This window comes from Sesamum indicum, linkage group LG6, assembly GCF_000512975.1.
Source record: "Sesamum indicum cultivar Zhongzhi No. 13 linkage group LG6, S_indicum_v1.0, whole genome shotgun sequence".
Lineage (NCBI taxonomy): Eukaryota > Viridiplantae > Streptophyta > Magnoliopsida > Lamiales > Pedaliaceae > Sesamum > Sesamum indicum.
In genome coordinates, this window is record NC_026150.1 from 1496952 (window position 1) to 1517311 (window position 20360).

The 20360-nt window shown below is 34.6% G+C and overlaps 4 protein-coding genes across 5 annotated transcripts; 2 read left to right on the forward strand and 2 right to left on the reverse strand.

Moving 5' to 3' along the window:
• On the forward strand, positions 481 to 4114 carry LOC105163250 (probable F-box protein At2g36090). 2 transcript variants are annotated; one of them, XM_011081533.2, is made up of 2 exons: positions 481 to 707; positions 2701 to 4114. In XM_011081533.2, exon 2 carries the CDS (start codon positions 2759 to 2761, stop codon positions 3878 to 3880), a length of 1122 nt encoding a protein of 373 aa, XP_011079835.1. In that variant the 5' UTR covers positions 481 to 707; positions 2701 to 2758; the 3' UTR covers positions 3881 to 4114. The 2 variants fall into 2 exon arrangements, with proteins under 2 accessions (XP_011079835.1, XP_011079834.1); XM_011081532.2 differs by having other exon boundaries at positions 2739 to 4114.
• On the forward strand, positions 5864 to 9455 carry LOC105163251 (protein trichome birefringence-like 11). Its single transcript, XM_011081534.2, has 4 exons — positions 5864 to 6768; positions 7400 to 7789; positions 8243 to 8401; positions 8552 to 9455. The coding sequence occupies exons 1-4, from the start codon at positions 6227 to 6229 to the stop codon at positions 8886 to 8888; spliced, it is 1428 nt and encodes a 475-aa protein (XP_011079836.1). The 5' UTR covers positions 5864 to 6226; the 3' UTR covers positions 8889 to 9455.
• LOC105163252 (antifungal protein ginkbilobin-2) lies at positions 9749 to 10171 on the reverse strand. The gene has a single exon (XM_011081535.2). It carries the CDS (start codon positions 10169 to 10171, stop codon positions 9749 to 9751), a length of 423 nt encoding a protein of 140 aa, XP_011079837.1.
• Positions 10819 to 13585, reverse strand: LOC105163361 (aluminum-activated malate transporter 2). The gene is made up of 6 exons (XM_011081673.2): positions 13202 to 13585; positions 12811 to 12951; positions 12378 to 12650; positions 12025 to 12143; positions 11479 to 11622; positions 10819 to 11378 (listed from the first exon to the last, which is right to left on the reverse strand). Exons 1-6 carry the CDS (start codon positions 13476 to 13478, stop codon positions 11043 to 11045), a joined length of 1290 nt encoding a protein of 429 aa, XP_011079975.1. The 5' UTR covers positions 13479 to 13585; the 3' UTR covers positions 10819 to 11042.

Below are 20360 nucleotides of genomic sequence, written 5' to 3' on the forward strand. Positions count from 1 at the left end.
CTCCTCATTTCGATACATCAGCAAAACCTGAGTAATAATTGAAAAATATTTATTTTTTCAAGATACTGAGATAGTTACAGAAGATGAAAGTAAAGACAACATCCTCAAAACTAAATTATATATATATAATTATATATTATATCAATTCAATTTATATATGAATATATTAAAATAATTGATAATAAATTATAATATTTTTAATTTAATTAATATATCGATATAACTATAAATAAATTAAAAAAAATTCACATGAAAATAAAATATCGCATGGTGGATAGTAACCCATTTTAATTTCTTTTCTCTTCTCATTTTAGTGTTGTTTAAAAATTCAACTGAAGTTTATTATTTGCGAATATACGATTAAATCGTCATCGTAAAAATCGTCTGTGGGGTCCACCAGATTTTGATCTAGAAGCCTTACGTGTCGGGATAAGAGTCCATCTTTTAAAAAACGAAAATTTTTATTTTGACAGTTCGCACGACGCCACGAGAAGGGCGAGAGCTCTGCAACTATCCGAACAATTAATTCGAGCCCCGACAAAGCAAAAGATCTTTCGCACAAACATTACACGATATTTATAGAGTGACCCTCTTTCTCTCCAATTTCTGTACATCGCCTTTCTCCAATTCTCTTATATTTCTCGTTATAAGTCGGTGGCCAAGGCATAGAGGGGTCACTCCTTGAATCTGTTTCTGCACTCTGTGAGGTATTTTTCGTTTCTTTGACCCACATTTTTCTGGGTTTTGCTTATTTTCTCTAATTGTTGTTTGTTTATGCATTTCTTGTTTATGGGTTTTGTTGTATGCTTGGTTATTGACTGTAGTGATAAGCTTCTGTTTATCTGGCATTTTGCAAATTTAGTTGTATACATGTATCGATTTTGTGTGTGAGAAGAGTGTTTTGCCAGCTGAGTGAAATTCCTGGTCGATTTTGTGGTTCTTGGGTTTGTTTGTTGGTTTTTCTACTATGGCAACCTGCAGATATATTGTGTGTTTTTTGCAGAAAAGAGAAGGAAGTATGAACAGATATGTGATGTGGCTATTTTAGTTGCCTAGCTATCCGAATTGGCAAGATTTTGTTCTGGTAGATGGCTAGCTTTGTGGTCGAATAGTGAAATTACTTTTTCTAGAATATGGAACTAAACCATTCATGTGTACTGTATTTAGCAAAATTAGTTTCAGAACCTGCCCGAAATACGGCTCCTAGGTGAAGCCATAGATTAAGGCATTGCAGCAGAGAAATTCACAAAATTTTGCTGCTCATTTCATACCTATTTGTGGGTATATCATTCAAAATTAGTTCGTAATTTTAGTTGTTGGTACGCTCTTCTCTTCTTGGTGTCTGAAGTATCCATGTGTTCAGATTGTTACTCCCTGTGGAGGGCAAAAGAGATATTTAACTCGCTAACTCTACACAAACCATAGAAAGCTTAATATATTTGGGAGAGAAAGGACCATTCTTGCTTGGTCAATTTCACATAAATTTTACTCTTTCTGGTGACTTTCACTGTTAGAAGCCTACAGATAATATTTTCCCCTTCCTTTCATTAGTCATATGATTTTATGATCAAGTATTTGTTCCTTGATATGCCTCTTACATTTCATAATTGAATCTAGGTATTCACTGTGCAGAATTACTAAAAGCAGCTTTTCTTTGTCCTGGATTAATCAGTTTCTTTTTTGTTAGTAACATAAACATGAGGCTTCTATGGCGAAACTCCAACCAAGACATACTCTTTTTGGATCTTCTGGAGGTTGCAATTGATATTTAGTTTGACTTTATGTATGATTATAACTTAAAGGCATCTGAACACGACTATAGCATATATCACCAATAACCAAGCAAAGTGCATGTAGATCCGCCTGTTGTTGAGTTGGCAATCATCAGTAGGTTATACATTTTGACCTATGAGCTCTTTATCTGTTGGAATATTCATGTGCATAGGAATCCGAGTATGTGCCGAGTCTGAATAGATGATAGATCATGTACTGTTGTTAAATATTTCTCCCAGGAAACAATTTCATCACACCTTGTGATGATTGCTCTAATATGTTAACTGAATTAAGTTGATGAATTTGGTATCAAACATTGGTTGGCAGGCTATGGTTAGTGTGACTACCGATAGACCTGAAGCAAGGAATGGTTACATTTCGTGCTCTAAGACATATTGTAGCAGAGATTGTAACCCACTTGAACATGGCAGTAGGAGAACTTTTGATGCTAAAACATTGAGTTCAACTTTTTTAGAACTTTTAATTGTTTCACTTCTTTGACAACGTAAAGAAGTTGAACAGAAGTTCTAATATTTCCTCTTTGCATGTGTTTCTAGCAAGCTTAACTAAGTGTTGTTAGAAAATGCTGATGATTCATATATATTAAACTCAGAAGTGGTCAATATATGAGAGCAGATGTAGTACTCGTCGGTATTTGAGTATATAACTAGGGAAGCTGGAGAAAGGTGGTAGAGTTACCTTGCTAGCCTTCCATGTGTATAACCTGGCTTGGTTGTCTGATCATTTACATAAAAGCTTGATGTGGCTATGGGGTTCTCAAAGATGGACAGAGGCTGAAATACATGGACTACTAACTTAAATAATAGAACATTAGTGTTGAACTGTTGATTGAGGATTTGATACTATTGAAGATGTAACATGTAAAATTCACAGCTTCAAGTATTGTTGTCTTCACTTTCATCGCAGGTTCTTATCTCCCTGAATAAATTACTTTCCGCTTGCAGATGGTAAGAGGACCTTAACAATGTCAGTCTCATCAGTTGAAAGTATGGCGTCTCTAAGCAGTGATCTTTGCTACGATATACTTAAGCGTCTGGATGGTGCTACATTGGCCAGTGCTGCATGCACTTGTGCAGCATTCTGTTCTATTTCAAGAGAAGAGAGGCTGTGGGAAAATGTTTGTTCTTCTATGTGGCCTTCAACTAATAGGGATGATGTCAAAAACTTGATCTCTTCATTAGGTGGGTTCAAAAAATTTTACGCTGATTGCTTTCCGCTCATAGTAAATAAGGAGGTTCCTGAATTTCACTGGAACGACTATTATGAGTATCCTCAAGAATGGACTGAAGCTGAATATTACGGCGATGAGGATGAGGCCGAAAGTATTTCACCATCAGATTTTGTGTCTATTGTGGATATCAGATATAAAGATAAAACAATCTGTTCAAGAGTTCTCTGGGGTATCCCCAATGCAAATAGCTTTAATGGTTGGTTTTACAATTGCCCTTTTCGGGTTGATCTTCTTGCATATTCGGCTATCAATGATGACCAAACAGATGAAGTTACGGTTTCACTATCCGATGGGCTGCCTCCAATTTGGTCCATGGAACGAGAGAGGAAAGACGGAAAGGTCTGGCAAGAGCTCCGCGATGGCATCAGGCTTAGCTGGATTCTTGTTAACAAAAAAACAAAGAAAGCTGCTAATCTTTCCAGTTGGAGCCCTATTGGAGGACAGAGACATTGGCCCACAGAGAACGACTTCTTGTTACGTTTTGGTTCTGTGCTTCCCGCCAAAGATATTCTTCCATGTCAAGTGGTGGAGTGCATTCTTATCATGAAGTTCAGAGTGGCTCGTATCGAGGATGAAGAAACCCATACTACTCTCAAGTTGACGGAACTGAGCATGCAACTGGGAGACATGGAAGGTTCTCACGTTAACGGTAGAAACAGCCTGCTCGTTCTGAGAGAAGCACTTAGCTGTCCAAGAAGCAAGAATTATAGTGAGGCCCTCGAGTCTTGTCAACTGTACTCAAAAGTTCAGAGCGAGCTCAAGGAGGAGAAGATGAGATACGAGAACAGGTTAGATACACTCTGGATTCTAGGAAGTATTGCAGCTTGCGTGACTTTTTGTCTGTACTGTCTGTGAAACGGAAGTTTGTTCATTATAAGTTGTCTGTCACTCAGTTTTGTTTGCACATATGGTAGTAGCTTGTAGCTGAATTTCCTAAGTATGCCGTGATAATTTTGCTTTACTTGTGTGTTAAAGGAAATGATGTACACTGTTGAGACCCACTCTTTATTGCTAAGAGTAAAATAGATGTCGAAATAAAGGTTCGACATCTTTATGAGTACGTTACTTCCCTGAATCCCCTTGAATCCAAGATACTCTTGTTTGTGATTTGTGATTGATAAAAATGTCGACTAACGGAGCAATTGTTCACTTGCAATAATAATGTCGTCGCCATCATCATCATCATCCCAAGATTTTATTACAAGTTTCAGCTTTCAGTTTGAGACTAATGCTAAGTCTTAGTGCATGGATTCTGGGATAGATCATTACAATCAGGTCTGCACTTTGGTGGAGAAGTGGAATGCTTTACTCATTTTGATGTTACATGATTTGGTTGGTGGAATAGCAAAATGTGGTGTTGTCCAATATATGTCATTATTGTCTCCACAAAGTCAAAAATCTCTGCCTTGGGAGGTTAGTTACCTGGCACCACATGTTTCATATATGTATATATGCCACTGTGTGGGGGGGGGGGGGGGGGGGGGTAACAGGAGATGTTTATAACATAGAATTCAAATCCCACTTATGAGCAAAGTGGGATGACTTTGGACTCAGTTGAGGTTTATCATAATTATAGATTTTTTTTATTTGGAAAATTAAATAATTTCTTAAATTTGTTGAATATTTTCTCGTGATAATTTATGTATTTGTTAGACGATTGTTAATTTTAAAAATGTATATTGATTTTTTAAATAATAAAAAATGTTTGTAATTATAATAATTTATTTTAGAGCGTGTTATAATTTATCTAAATTAAAAATCAATGTATCTAATAATATATTCACTTGTTGGTGTTCTCTTCTTAGAGATCAATCAAGTAATTATTACTGGAGCATCTTGGAATAAATCAAAGATGAGGATTGAGGAGGGGTCTATATCCATTTTTCTAAATATATAAAGCATGTGATTCTTGGGCTCTTTCGGGTCACTTTCGAGTCAAATTGAATTTCAATTCTCTCTAGTGCGAGATTTATTTAATATTATCAACAATTAATTTACATTCAGTACAAAAAAGAATAAAGAATTATCTATACATGTTTATATCCGAGTCCTAAATCTTGTCGAACGATTTAAGTTATTTAAGTTTGATTTGCTATGCTATAAAATAAATGGATAGTTATATTTATACTTTCTAACATATAATTTATTCAGATAAATTAATTTCATTTTTTGCATAATTATAAAAATTATTCATGACAAAGTGTAGGAATAATTTGTAAAGATATTGATGTTTTTGGCAACGTATTTGTAATTATCTAAAACTCAAAATAATTTATATAAATGGTATTAATATTTTTAATAAATGTATATATAATTATTCAAAAGATAAAAATGATAAATAAACCCCGTGTAATTATCCCTCAAACAGATCATACTCGACAAGCTTTTAAGGCATCAATCAACTCCAAAGAATAGAATAATGTAGTCCAAATCTTACATGGAATTATCTTCTTGTTCATTGCATGAGGCTCTACCACGAAACAATGCCCCACAGCTTCCCTGGATTCTCTCCTACTTTCTTGCCCACATTTCTTGGAGTTAAAATCTGTGTTTCAACTAGTTTTCTTTCACTCTCACCATTCGATTCCCACTCCTCGATAACAGGAAAATCCATCCGTTCCAATTGGTCGGAAAGGTTTACCACTCAGACACCCAAGAATCAAGAAAAAGATTTACAGCGCTCCAAGATCTAACATTTACATATTATTCAAAGAAAAAAAAAATACATATTACTCGCAGTCATTGTTTGACCCCACGAGAATTTCTGCATGAATAATGGAAAATAGACAATAAGGGGAGCAAAATTTTTCTGCCCAAAACCGTTCTGCAATGAATGTTTGTCTTTGTGAAGGACCCCACTACATTCACCACCACCTCCGCTTCTAACTCTGTCCTATCTTCTCTGTCTGCTTTCCTTTCCCCTTTTCTCTCTCAAATGCGCCACTTTTGCTCTACTGTCTGTTATAAAGCTCAGTGTCCCGTTTATTAATTAAATAAAGCATCCAATTTGAGTACAGTTGGTCCACATTCACTTGTTCCATTCTTGCCTTCTTTCCCATCAGCATTAATCATCGTCTTCTTGTTTTCTTGCGGAAAGAGAAGGAACAAAGCATATACTGACTTCCAAAGAGAAGAACCCTTTGGAAATTTGAAGTGGTTTCTGTACTGTACAGTCCGAAACCCCTTTTCCAGGCAGGAGAGATGAGTGAGAAGAACAACATTATATCTTCAAAAGGCTGTTCCAAAATGACCCACTTGGATTTTCTCAAGAAATTTAAGTTCTCGAAGCCTCATGAGCCTACCCCTGCTATTCTTGGATGCTTCTTCTTCAGTCTCTGCTTAATCTTTTGCCTCTTTTTGTTGGATTACAGGATTGTCAATGGTTTGAATTGGCAGTCGTTGGTAATCACTGGGTGGTTTAAGTCCAATGTTTCTTCACGTGGGCAGCCATTGTTAATCACTGGATTTACGTCCAATGTTTCTTCACGTGACCAGTCAGTGTTATTTACTGGGGTTAAGGCAAATGCTTCTTTGCTAGAATCCAAAAAGTTGGGATTTCTTGAAGTAGGTGCGGAAGGCTGTGATATATCTCAAGGGAATTGGGTATGGGATGAGAGCTATCCGCTTTACCAACCACAAGATTGTATGTTCTTGGATGTGGGCTTTCGGTGTACTGAGAATGATAGACGTGATAATTTCTATACCAAGTGGCGCTGGCAACCTAAAGACTGCAATTTGCCCAGGTTTCTGTTAGATTCTATTCTCTTGTGTAATCTGTTTGTTTGTTTTTTTTTCTTTTTTTTTTTTTGGTGTGTGAGTGTGTGTAAGCTTTTTGCTCGAGCACTATGTAATACTTTCGTCTGTTTACTTGGTAATAAATCAGTATGGAGAATGTTTTTGTTTCTGTGCTGCTGCTTAAGTTGCTTGTAATAAAGGAAATCCATTATGTCTTGCTAATTCTCCGATGTTTGGTTGATGTAGCAAAGAACAGATTTCATTTGTGAAACAATGGAACTGTCCTGATATGTTAGCAGAAGGAAGTTCGTAATTGTAGTGGTGGTCTAGTTACTGGCCATTGTTGTTGAAATAGTGGTTTTCTTTACTATTATGGTTGGCGATAGTGCGGTGGCCGTTTCGTTTGAGGGTCATCCAGACCCCTATGGAAATAGCAGTTAATTATATGTTCTACCACGAGTTCACTCTTTCTGTTGTATGAGTTGGGTTGTGGGAGCATCTAGTCGCAGTAGCCTCTTGTTATTCAAGTGAATACAATGCGTTGTCATGTTCTTGGTAGTTTCCGCAAGTTCATCTTATTCATGTCAAGAAAACAACACTGCAATAGCGCTCTCATTTGCTAATTCTTCTGTGGAGCAGATTTGATGCAAGAGTTATGCTGGAAAAACTGCGAGGCAAACGGCTGGTGTTTGTAGGAGATTCTGTAGGAAGAAACCAATGGGAGTCGCTTCTTTGCATGCTATCTTCTCCTGTTCCTGACAAAACTTCAATATACGAAGTTAATGGGAGCCCGATCACAAAGCACTCAGGCTCTTTAGTTTTTAAATTCAGGGATTTTAACTGCACAGTTGAGTACTACAGAGCTCCGTTTCTAGTGCTGCAGAGCCGAGCGCCTAATGGGGCACCAGAAAACGTTAAATTGACATTGAAGCTGGACCAAATGGATTGGAGCTCCGTGCACTGGAAGGGTGCAGATTTGCTGGTTTTCAACACAGGGCACTGGTGGAATTATCAGAAGACCATTAGAGGGTTAGTTTCATTCTCCTAATTGCTGTTTGGATCTTATTTTTGTTCTCCAACATTAAACTGGTACTGTATCAAAGAACTAGCAAACTTATTTCTGCGGAAAGATAGCTCTGACGATTAATTAGAAAGCAACATGGAAGAGGGGAATTGATGCATTAATCAATCGAAACTTCTGATATTTTACTATCTTTTTCTTTTATCCATGAATTCAGGGGAAATTCCGAAATTTTGCCATCTTTTTTCCTTTTGGCCTTGTAGAGAATACTTTAATCATAGAGAGAATGGGATTACCACAAGAAATGAAAGCCCTTCTGATACGATCCAAAAATAAGCTTCTTCCTTCCATTACCCTGCTTTGTTGATGGTTTGAAGTTTTGTTGCTGTCGAATATTGTTTGCCTATAAGATCAATTTACAGAAACCTCCTTGAAATCTTTAAGTCTTGCTGGTGCATCAGGGGCTGTTACTTCCAAGAAGGAGCTGAGATCAAGATGGAGATGACTGTAGAAAATGCCTTGCAAAGGTCCATTAAGGCTTTGACGGACTGGATAAGTCGTGAAGTAAATTTGTCAAAGACTCATTTGATCTTCCGAGGCTATGCTCCAGTACATTTCAGGTATCTCTTGATGTGCACATCCTCCGTTACCTGCCTATCAGTCTCAAATTCTAAAATTGACTTGGAAAATAATTTTCTGTGTTCATTATTCTACTTCCATCTGTAAAACTTCATCTTAATATGCTTGTTATAATAATGTCTGTTTTACAGAGGTGGGGACTGGAGGACTGGTGGTAGCTGTCACCGGGAGACACAACCCAACTTGAGTCCAACACCTTTGTCTTCATATATTGAGTACAACATTCTTGTTAATGGCTTATCAGAACATCTCAGATTGGGAAATGTAGAATTCTTGAACGTGACTAGCATGACATCTCAGAGAAAAGATGGTCACCCTTCCTTGTACTACTTAGAGCCTGGAGTTGGACCGGCTCCCGTCCACCGCCAAGACTGCAGTCATTGGTGCCTCCCTGGTGTCCCTGATTCTTGGAACGAACTCCTCTATGCAGTTTTTCTCAAACGGGAAATTTCTCGTAGGCGTGTTTGACAAAAATCTTCTTGTTTCTAACGAGGAAATCACCTCGTGTGATTCAGAGCATAAAGCAACATTAATGGTAATGAGTAGCTACTGCTGCTTCAGGGAAATGCCTGCATATGGTTTTCATCAGCTGATGAATGCTGCAGCTCGAGTTTCAGTGACGCATAATATACGTAACAATTCAAAGAAGGAAACATGAGATTCCTACCAGTTTGATTACTTGAAATCGTAATACGACTGACTAGTGGTCGAGGGTTGTGTCCTCGACTCCACAGTTGCAGAGGAGTCGGGACTTTTGTGCATATGTGAGATATCAACAGAGGAACTCAAGAGGCATGCTCCTTTCGGGAAATGAGAGTCGGAAGAGTTCTTATTTTGGATAGCCAGAAACACTCGTGTGAAGCTAGTTTTTGGCTTTTCTTGCATTTTTGGCGCTGACAAAGCATCTTGACTAGTATATACAAAATAAACTGGTGTTTGAACAAGATGATTTTTTGTGATTTTTGCTTGAAAATGGGGGTCGTTTATGCTGTCTTTCCGACGCTGATTCTCGGTGATTATCTTCGCAATTCCTCAGAACAGAGATGGTTAGGTTCAGAATCAACATGTTCCAAGTTCCAACTTATCAAGTTCTGCGATATTCAAGTCTCTCTCTCTCTCTCTGTCTCTGCCTTTGGATCAAAGAATTTCCATTCAACCTGGACCTCTCCGCAAGCACAAATGATTTATCTCGCGAAGATTCTGTACATAACCCCCTGATGAATAATTCAGATACATAACATCGAAAACCCACAAAACCCAGATTACGAGAGTCATCATATACAATAAGCAAGAACCCGATGGGCTTTTGCTTTCCAAGATCTTACAGATTAATCGTCAAAAGGGTACTGCTCATATCTTATGGTACAATCATAGAGCACGGAACGGCCCCCAATCCGGTGGTCGCAGCTGCTTAGAACAGCGATTCTGGCGGCTGAAAGGCAGGCGGTGCAGTCCGAACTCGTAAGAGTCTGGTTGCAAGCGGCGTGGCCATAGGCAAATGCATTTGGGTAGGGAGAAATGTCGCGGAAATCATAACCTTGGCGAGCCGGAGTAACATTCTCCAATTCAGCAAGAACATAGGCTAAGCTGATCGTAAAAGGGTCGCCTTCTGTGTACGTCCCGATGTTGCACTGCACAATTTTCACGGTGGTATTTGGCTTACACCTCGCGACATCGCAGAGAGAGAACAGCAGCAGAATTGACGATAATATGGTAAGATTTTGGGCGATCGACTTAGGGAGAAGACCCATTTTTGTCCCCTGTTTTTATTTCTCTTCTCTCTTATTGTGATGCAAGGGACAATACATGTTTGTATAAATGTCAGAATGAGCTCATTGGATGCTCCACCATTCTCGACTCTGCTCATTTGTTTGGTTTTGCCAGACATGTTTGTCTGTATTCCAACTGCCAAAGATGGGAATTGGAATGTAAGGTCTTGGGCCGGGTTGCCGGCTGCCACGCTATGCCCAAGATTTTGATTGTTTTATGCCAATTGGTTTGATTTGAACCTCATGTGGGTTTTTGGTCCAATCTAACTAAATTAACATTTGCCTTGCATGCCATGTAAAGTTGAAGAAAAGTGATTCATAACGAATCAAATTTCAGTAAATCTGTTTGCTTACTTAGTTTGATTCGATCAAATCTATAAGTCGTAACTTTTTATAAAGGTTGTTGTCGTCCTTACTCTACTTCTTAACAACTAAGAAGATAAAAATGATTCTTGATACGTCGCCCAGGCATCTCAATTAGCTTAGAAGAAGAAAGAGCTCTATTGTTATTAGTAAATAAAGACTTTCTCAAACCCCCCCCCCCTCCCCCTCCCCCTGCGACTAGGAGTTTCCTTAGTGCCAAGTTTTCCCCACTCGCTTACTTATGCCTGTCAACTAGATAGTCAGTCGTCGCCGCACTCTCTTCCAGCCTCCCCAGGTTACTACTTCTTGGTCGGCTGCCAGGCGATCAATTACACTATCCTCCTATTGACTATTGAAATTATATAAACTTCCATTTTAAGTTATATATGTCTTACAAATTTTATCACTATTACACCACAGTCAAATTATTATAAATGTGTATGATGTTAAAAATTAATTCCTCAAGTATTTACAATCCGGAATAGTCATCCTATACATCAATCTTCCTAGCTCTGAAATTTGCTACTTCCCCCAACTCCTCCACCTTCTTGGCTATTGTCTCAACCTTCTCCACAATCTCCAACAACAAGAAATTGAAGCTGGTGATAGCAAGATTTTCATCAGTTTCAAGAACTTCCATCTTGCAAGAGGAGAATGGAGGGTTCATTTGTAATTTCAGGGATTGTAATTTTGGAGTTAAGGAAACCTTGCTTGGACATAACTCCATTTTCTCAATGCTCTCTCCAAGCTCTTTCATTGCCCATCCAATCGATAGCGCGAAACTTTCACAGGGATCCTTCAGCATCTGCCTTTTCATGGTCGGTGGCTGATAAAACAGTTATAATTACATCATACATTTCAATTGTAATAAATACCGTAAACAACATATCACTAATAAGCATTGGAGTGTATGTAGTAATATCTACCTGTTTTGGGGATTGAAGGCATGCTTTTAAAGAAAGAAGAGTGGCAGCAAGTTCTCTGAGATGCTCTCCAACCACTAAGTACTGTTCCCATGGATAGTAAAATCCGAATTTCCCATGCCAAGGTTCCCATTTCGCATTATTTGCCTACCAAAATTTATTCCATTTTAACAATTTCTACCCAAGAAAATCAAACAAGTTAAGGATACAACTGAAATTACACTTTTAGTCTCATAAAATAAAAGATTCAACACTTTCGATCCTCCATTTTATAGAAATTTCAAAATGGTCACAAAATTAGGGAGAAATAGTTGAAATATTTTGTTCCATGCTTTACGGAATTTTCAAAATGATTCCAAAATTGGTAAAACTTCAACACATTTAATCCTGTGAATCCCATAACACAGAGGACTAAATGTGTCGAGTTTTTCAAATTTAAGACCATTTTAAAATTTTCATAAGATAGAGAATTAAAAATATTGAACCCCTATTTTATGGGACTAAAAGTGTAATTTTTTCCTGATTATATATGCAGGGTAATTAAATTACCAGTAATTCATCGCTGGATTTAGAGTTCAAAACTGACTTGCAATCTTGGACATACCCCTTTCCATTTCCTGCTTCGTTTTCCTTCTCACTGCTCATCTTCAAATATTCGTCCAGACATCCTATACACATAACCCAATGACGAGAAAAAAAAATAAAGTTAATATGCCTCAATTTTAAATTATATATAACTTTTAAGATGCATAACTCAAATTTCCTAAGTAAGATTTAAAATTTAATATTTTATTTCGGGTCAAAATTGTTTTTTTTTTTTTCCTTTTTAAGAAAAAAAGAAAAGAAAAATGAATTGTGGTTGAGTCCCTGATTTCTACTCACCATAAGGCGAAAGAACTTGCCTTGGATGCAATTGGCGAGTTTATCAAACTTAGAAGCTGTGGAGTAGTGAAGCTCATTACTTGCCCAAAAGGGACAGATGAGCAGGCTGACAAACACGCTCACCGCAAACCCGATTCCGATGTTTGCCAGGCGGTCCCGTGCAGTTTCGAGCACATTCTCCGCCCGCACGCCGGAGACCGCCACCAGGCTGAAGGTTAGGATGAAGATCATGAATCCGTAGTCGTATCTCTTCTTCATTCTTGGGATCAGCCTACAATATGTTGCGGCCGCGCCTACCACGTCCATCAAATTAACATATATCAAGTTTTTTATGAATAAGTTCGAGTTTTACTTAAAGTATGAATATTTATTTTGTTTTTTAAATTTATTATTTTTTTTGTTACGGTGTGTATCAAACGAACCGACGTATTAAAGAGAAAAACAAAGGCGTACCAAAGAGAAAGAGTGAGAAAGCAATGATAACAGGCTTGCCAATCCCACCAATTTCATCCCCTAAAATTGCAGCCAAACACCCCAACACACCACCTAACACCGTTCCAATTCCACGGTTTATGCCTTTCCCTAATGTACCACCTGCGACCAATCAAATCTTGTAAGTATCAGTGTGCGCATGTGTTTGTTTGTATTATAAAGAAAGAAAATTTTTACTTAAATCAGTCGAATCAATTATAGAGTAAATGTGATTAATTGTTATGTGATTTGTCATTTTTCTTCTTGTAATGTAGATCAATCACAAGATAAGTGTATTTCATTTGTCATATAATTAATTTAGATCCATCTAAATTTGATTTGAATTAGACTTTTCAGAAAGAGAGATGCTTACCTGCATGGAACTCGAACATAACGACGACAGTCATGATAGCCCACATGGCATTTTCTCCGACTTGTTTGAACATAGAATTGATCAAATAGACGAGGGAAACAAACACCAGGGCAAGTCCAAGCTTCATGCTGTGAATCACTCTCCTCGTATCCATTTTACTTCCCATTTCCTTAATAAGACAGGGAAAGTAAGAGTAGTGGCAGCGGCGGCGGGAAAATGGTTTCCCGACAGGCGCCGGAGTAGTACCAATGTTGTTTCCATTAGCAACAGCAATCATACTGCTATAACTAACAAAGAGGAAAGAAAATTGTGTCTCAATTAGGACAGTGTAATGAACGACAACTCCCAGCTACCTCAATGGCTGTTCCAGTTTAAGTACATTGTCGTCTTATATATATAGTTTCGTGGGAATAGCTACTACTTACTATAGGGAAGTGGGGAGAGTGTCTTTTCCTCTTTCATTGTCGTCTATCTCGTTTCACATTTACGTTCAATATCTCATCAACCGTTATTTTATATGTGCCATGAGGTCTAGTTCAATTGATAAAATTAAAAATTCGAACTCCACTAACGTATATTAGATGTTATTCTACTTTCATAATAATTGTTAAATATAAATATTTGACACAGACAATTATAATCGATTTACTAAAAATAATATCATATTGTATGTAGTAAGTACCCAAGTTTTAAATTTAATTTAAAAAAATCATAGTTTCGTATTGATATGACATTAATATAAAAAAATGCCCGCCACTTTTTAAAAGAAGATGAAAATGGGGAAATTTTGTGGAGGAATTTATTGCAGATAGTACAAGTATTTTGTGGTTGGTGAGTGTAGTAGTGGAACACGCCTGCGCCAAACATATGGGTTTGTCCAATATTAATTAGGTCTCATGGTCGCCGATATTAATTTTTGTTATACTTTTTATTCTACTTTACGAATATAAGCTGTGTAATAAAAAAAATTATGTTACGTTTAGATTGAAAGGTTTGAAATTATGAATTAAATTCACAATAATTTTGAAATATATATATATATATATATTTATTGATGTATTTCTAGAGAAAAATAGCACGAGAACTGTAACATTAATGTTTGACATAAAATTATGATCTTTGTGAAATTTAAGAAATATAAACATTTTTTTGAAAGAAAATGAAAAAAAAATTAAGAGTTACCTTAAGTATATATATACTATACAATAATGCAATAAAAATATTTTGAAATTAGGTATTAGTTATAGGTCACATTATCTATTTAAAATAAGCTCTGTAGCCTCATGAGCGGACCATAAATGCTAATAATCTATAGTTTTTTTTTTATTTGTTTTATTTCTACTTTTGACAATTCTTACTAATTTATTATTAATTGTTGCACACTGAAATAAAATTATAGGTAGGTATTTGTGGCTGGCTACCAACTTAGAAGAATTTTCATGTGCTTAATTATTAATTATTAATGCGTCTAATTAACAATCACGTGTATTATATATGCGTGTATCAGATATAATTACATTTTATATTTTTCAATAACGTAATTAACAATCAACGTATGAATGAATATTAATATTCAATAATTAGTATTAAAATAAACAAACTTAACAACACCAGAATTAAGATGAAAAATAATGACCCACACATTATGTAGTAGGTTAGGGTACCAAGTTTTCATAGGATTTCGATTTATCACATAAAATTAACACTTGTGTCTACAGAAACACAAATCATGAGATAAATTACTGTATTGAAAACATGAGATATTTTTTGAGGAATAAATAGTGGTGGTAATTCAAATTTGTTTATTTGATAAGGTTATGGTAAGACGAAACGTGGAAGATGTTATTATTTAGAAAAAAAAATGGCTACTCCATTTTAATTGCCACTAATATGTAGTCCCCATCATCAAATTGACTCCACTAACAAATTTTGGTATTTTCCGGGGAGTGGAGAAAGTGCCATATAAGTCAAGAAACCAAAATCCAAATATAAGAATGGTCGATTTTCCTTTTTTTTTTTATTTATTTAAAAAAATTTCATAGTACTAGTGGACAAATTAATGTTTCAACTTGCCCAAAAATTAAAATAAAATAAAATAATGGTACCTAATTTAATATATCATTTAATACATTTAAATTTAATAATTAATTCAATATATCGATAAATTGTGATTCATAAAAAGGACTAATTAAAAGAAAGGTTCTAGACTTGTAGATGCAAGTCTTCAAGAATCAAGTGATTATCCCAAAATATTCTTGAAAATGACAATTATTATTCTTTTTAATTTTACATCCTCTCAATTTAATTCATTCATTAATGAACTCAACGACAATAATCTTTTTAATTCGGATATACGATATTTTATACCATGGGGCTAAAAAAAAAAAGAATTGGTCATGGTAAATCACGGTTGTTACGTGATGAGACCCTGACTTTTTCCTTTCATTTGTCAACCGTGTATTGGGAGACAAGATCAAAAGTTTGTTAAATTATTGTAATAAGCCGTCGTTGCGTGCGTATAATAATCATCTTTCGTATTTTAAAATATATTATAAATAAGAATAAAATATATAAATCAATAAATTATGTTTAAAAAAAAAACAACACTTAAGTTATTGTCGACACAACAAAAGAATTGATGTAGTGGTGTTAAGATAATTTTTAAAATTATATATATAATTAGGAGTATACATGTTATATTTCAAAATTGATGTGACGGTGTCTCTAACCGTCATTTATAATTATAAAGTATATATATATTTTATATAAAATAAATTACAATAAAATCCCATAAAAATAATAATAGACAAATATTCTTCCTTAAAAAACTAAGAAGTTAATGAAATCTCCTAATTATTATTTTTTTAAAGAAAAATAACATAATTCCCCAACGTGGAAAGTAATGAATTTTTTAAAAGTTGGAGGCTCGGATTGTCAAATTTTATTTTATTCTTTTTTAGAAAGATTGGTTGTGTGTGGGATGGGAGGGAGTGAAAATATAATTAACTGTAATTACCCTACCCCATAATTAAATTGTGTATTATAATGGATAAGGAGATATTGGATGACTCAACATTCACTACACCATAATCCGTACGTATGTTCACTGTGATTAGCGACTTTTAATTGAAGGTTTAGTCAATAATCAAATAAATAAAGTGTACACGCTTTCAACACGCCCCCGATACTCTTTTTCTTTTATTTTTATTTATATATATACTTTTTTCATCTCAAAACTATAAAACAATAGAAACACATATAAAATAAAGGTATATTTGTCAGCATGTAATGAAAATGAAAGCAAGGGACGGAAAAGAAACGATCTAATCACTTGTTTGCCACTAGCGCTTTTGGCTAATAATCTCTTTTATGATACTCAAGTGCGATTTTACTAATCCACAAACTATATGAGTTGATGAGATCATGAATGAAATTAGTGGGGAGCCCATATCTTCTTTTGATTTTGATGGATACCTGTCTGTTTGTAATTCATTTCTTTTGATACGTTTCAATTCAAAAGTTGATTCAAATCGATAAACAAAATAAAAACAACAAAATGACTGTACAAGTAGACATACGTACATATTCATGAGATTCAAACTCACAATATTTTAGTCGTAAGAACTCAATATTACCGATCGAACAAGATCCCGTTCATATTTCAAATAAACTATACACATATATATATATAATAATCTTGAACTAACATATTGACGTATATTCCACTGGGAAACTTCCAGGCTTTCTTGATTAATTTGCGGATAGTGAGTGATGGTTGGAGACAAGGTCAATTCTTAGTGATGGAATGCAGTTTGAACGCCATACGACCACTCACAAATTTTAAAAACTAAATTAATTATTTTTTTTTTCTATTATTAACCCGACGATGGACCAACGGGCTGATATTTATTTATAGTAGGAAACAATTCCATCATCGTTCTAGTCCTTTTCGTGTGGTTGTTTTTTGTTATTTGTCTTCATATCAACCGATCTAAAACTGAAAGTTTGAAGAAATCGAATATTTATATTTACATAATTACCATAATATTGGGGCAATTAAAATAATTAGGGGGCCAATATATATATAAAGGAAAAGGCAAGAAGCTGAATAAATAGTTATCTTATTAGTTGAAAGACATTTTTTACTTCACAAAAAATTGGTGGTGGCGGTGCTATTAACCGCCGTTTGGGAGTGTGAAAAGCCTTTTATTTTATAATAGTATAGATTAGGCCAAAGGCACTAGTGCTGCTTTGTCAGTATCCTCTCGACCGATGATGTCTTAATTAGCTCTATACTTAAGGTTGGTGTCCAATATATAATAACGAGGTTACGAGTTCGAGTCTCATTGAATACATATATATATATATATATTTGTTTCACCTAATGTGATAATTTAAGATAAATTATAGATACATCTCCTGAGATTTAATATAATTATAAATACACATTCGTTGTTTGAAAAATTAGAAATACTTCCTGAAAAAGAAATAAAATTATGTAGCCCCCTAGATAGCAAAGTGGACATTACCATTTTATTTTTGCTAAAAAAATTTCAAAAATAAACCAAAATATCCAAAAAAATATAAAAAGAAAATTAAAGGTGGGTAAAATAAACAACCTATAGGAAATATTGATGCATAAAAATATTTTAAAAAATTCTAAAAATTATAATTTATAATATAAAAAGACATTTTAATCAGTTCATCATAAAAATTAGAAGAAAACCTAACAGAATATGCTTGTTGTTAGATGGGTGTTAAAATCATCAGAATAATTGTAGCTTTTCTCAAACAATAAGGATGTATTTATAATTACATCAAAATTCATAAAAAAATGTCTGTAAGATTACCCTATAATTTATTTCATTATTGATTCTTATATTAATGTATATCATCAACCTAATTATTATCTCAATAAGAGGATTATTTAATCTATACTATTATAAAAGAAAACTCTTTGATGGTACCAACTCCAAACTACCCCAATTTACTCTTCATCTTATTTCTTCTCTTTGAAAATATTTGATCAAAATAATAATTTTATAATTATTATTTTTCTCTTAATTACCGACTACTCCATATTTCTCTCTCATCTTACTTCTCTATATTTATTTTAATTTATTCTCTTAACAATTTTCTTTTTTTTTTTATAATCTCACATCATAGTTCTTTTCATAAATTAGTAAGAAGTTTGATTATCAAATCAAAAAATGAGGGATTAGGTGGTGAGTAAAAATAATAGTAACATGTGGGTGATGGTGGACATAAATTAGTGGTGAAGTGGGAGGACTGAGGAGGCTCCACGCTCCAAGGGAATGGGGTGCGTGTACGAACACTAGCATCCGTAGCACGGACTCTCAAACCCCTATACATCTATATATGACCTAACTCCCACTGTCACACTCGCAAATTGCAGTTTTTGCTTTTAACCCCCACTAACTATTTTTGGACAAAGATATATACACTACTTCATTCTCCAAAACTTTTAATTAACCACCTCCTTTTTTTTTTTTTTTTTTTCTTTCAAATGAATCAATAATAACAACTGTACCTTGAGGTTCTACCTTAAATTTGATTTTAGTCAAACAATTGAAAATTAAAATAAAAAAGGGTTCGTGTTCAATAATTCTTGAATTTATGAAGAACTGGAGTAGCGGCGCTAGTTGCTGCTCTTATAGCCACTTGAAGACCTGATTGCAAGTTTGTCTGTAAGCCAAGATCAGATCCGATTAGTGGTATTCTAACTACAACAAAGATTTATAATAAGCCGGTCTACTGCTTTTAATAAGAAGCTTCTGAAGTAACTGAGTTAGATGCTCGATGTCGGTGTTAGAGCTTGAGCTATTTATGAATTATTGAGCTATTGAATTCCTTCTTGAGGAGCTTTATATGGACTATTTATGCCTTTTAAGAGTTTCATAGAGTCTTCAAGAGTTATAAAAAAGTGGAAAAAGGCAAGTAACCCCCTTGTGATGTGACAAACGAGTAAAGTACTTTCCTATAAAATAAAAATTAGCAATTTGTCTTCTTGTATTTTAAAAATACAGTAATTTACCTCCTTGTTTTTAACTAAAAAAATAAATTGCTATTTTTTTTTATAGGAATTCATTTACTTATTTATAAAATTATAAGGAATTAAATTAAATTAAGCCCTATAAAAAAATATTGGGAGTCTGACAGCTTGTGGTCCACTTATCTTATGAGCTTCACGTGTTCCTCCAACGAGGACTTCCCCCTTCTCTGATTCACCATCTAAAAGGAGCTTGAGCAACAACAAAAATCATGAAAGAGTGACCTTGTTGTGTATATAAAATTTGGACAAAAAATCCCCACATCGGAAATTACAAGGAAAGCAGGAGTGGAGTAGTGGAGAGTCCACCTACGTACCTATATTCCTTCGTATGATTGGTTAAATTGAGCAATCTGGTGGTTAGGTTTCTGTCTGGGAGGCATCCATTCTTTTCTCGTTTTCACTTTCGCATCAGTAACAATCATCATCTTCGCAACTAAGTCGCATTCAATGTCTTTGTCTGGAATTAAGGTTGGACTAAAATCTTGTACACAACTTTGAAATTATGTGTTTGAGTTTTAATTTATTTCATTTTGTATAAATTATTGTAAATTTATTTTTCATTATTAGACATACTGATGTATTGATAGAATTGAGGCTTTTGCTCAATATATTAAAATGAATTATTTTAATTTATTTATTATTTTTTTTTAAGAAAAAAAAACAAATCGCCTTTCTGCGGCTGTGATAGTTGTGAACTCATATTGAATTAATTAGTTATTCAAAGTTTTTCTTATTTTGTGATTGAAAGAAAATAATTACCGTGGAAAATATGTAAATCATGGTAAGTCGTTATAAATTAGAATATTAAATTATTATTTTAAATGTATTAAAAATTCAAGTTGAGTATAAAAGTATTTAGAGTTTCAATTATAATTATTAAGTTATAATTATATTTACATGAGAAAGAAAAAGAAGAATAGGAAAAGGAGGAGAGGAGTTTGGGCCGATCGTTTTAAAATCAAGTAATTGTATTTGGAAAATGAATCTGGGCCGTTGGCGTCTTCTCCAACTCTGGAGAGCCCATATCAACACAAGCCCAGATGTTCAAGGACTATAATGAAATTTAATTTTATTAAATAACTAAAA

Excerpts from the sequence above, each read along its gene's own strand:
- LOC105163250 (XM_011081533.2), top strand. The coding sequence starts at position 2,759 with ATGTCAGTCTCATCAGTTGAAAGTATGGCGTCTCTAAGCAGTGATCTT.
- LOC105163251 (XM_011081534.2), top strand. The coding sequence starts at position 6,227 with ATGAGTGAGAAGAACAACATTATATCTTCAAAAGGCTGTTCCAAAATG. Across the intron at positions 6,769-7,399 it reads AAAGACTGCAATTTGCCCAG|ATTTGATGCAAGAGTTATGC; the intron begins GTTTCTGTTAGA and ends TCTGTGGAGCAG. Across the intron at positions 7,790-8,242 it reads TATCAGAAGACCATTAGAGG|GGGCTGTTACTTCCAAGAAG; the intron begins GTTAGTTTCATT and ends CTGGTGCATCAG.
- LOC105163252 (XM_011081535.2), bottom strand. The coding sequence starts at position 10,171 with ATGGGTCTTCTCCCTAAGTCGATCGCCCAAAATCTTACCATATTATCG.
- LOC105163361 (XM_011081673.2), bottom strand. The coding sequence starts at position 13,478 with ATGATTGCTGTTGCTAATGGAAACAACATTGGTACTACTCCGGCGCCT. Across the intron at positions 12,952-13,201 it reads TATGTTCGAGTTCCATGCAG|GTGGTACATTAGGGAAAGGC; the intron begins GTAAGCATCTCT and ends GATTGGTCGCAG. Across the intron at positions 11,623-12,024 it reads AATCCAGCGATGAATTACTG|GCAAATAATGCGAAATGGGA; the intron begins GTAATTTAATTA and ends AAATTTTGGTAG.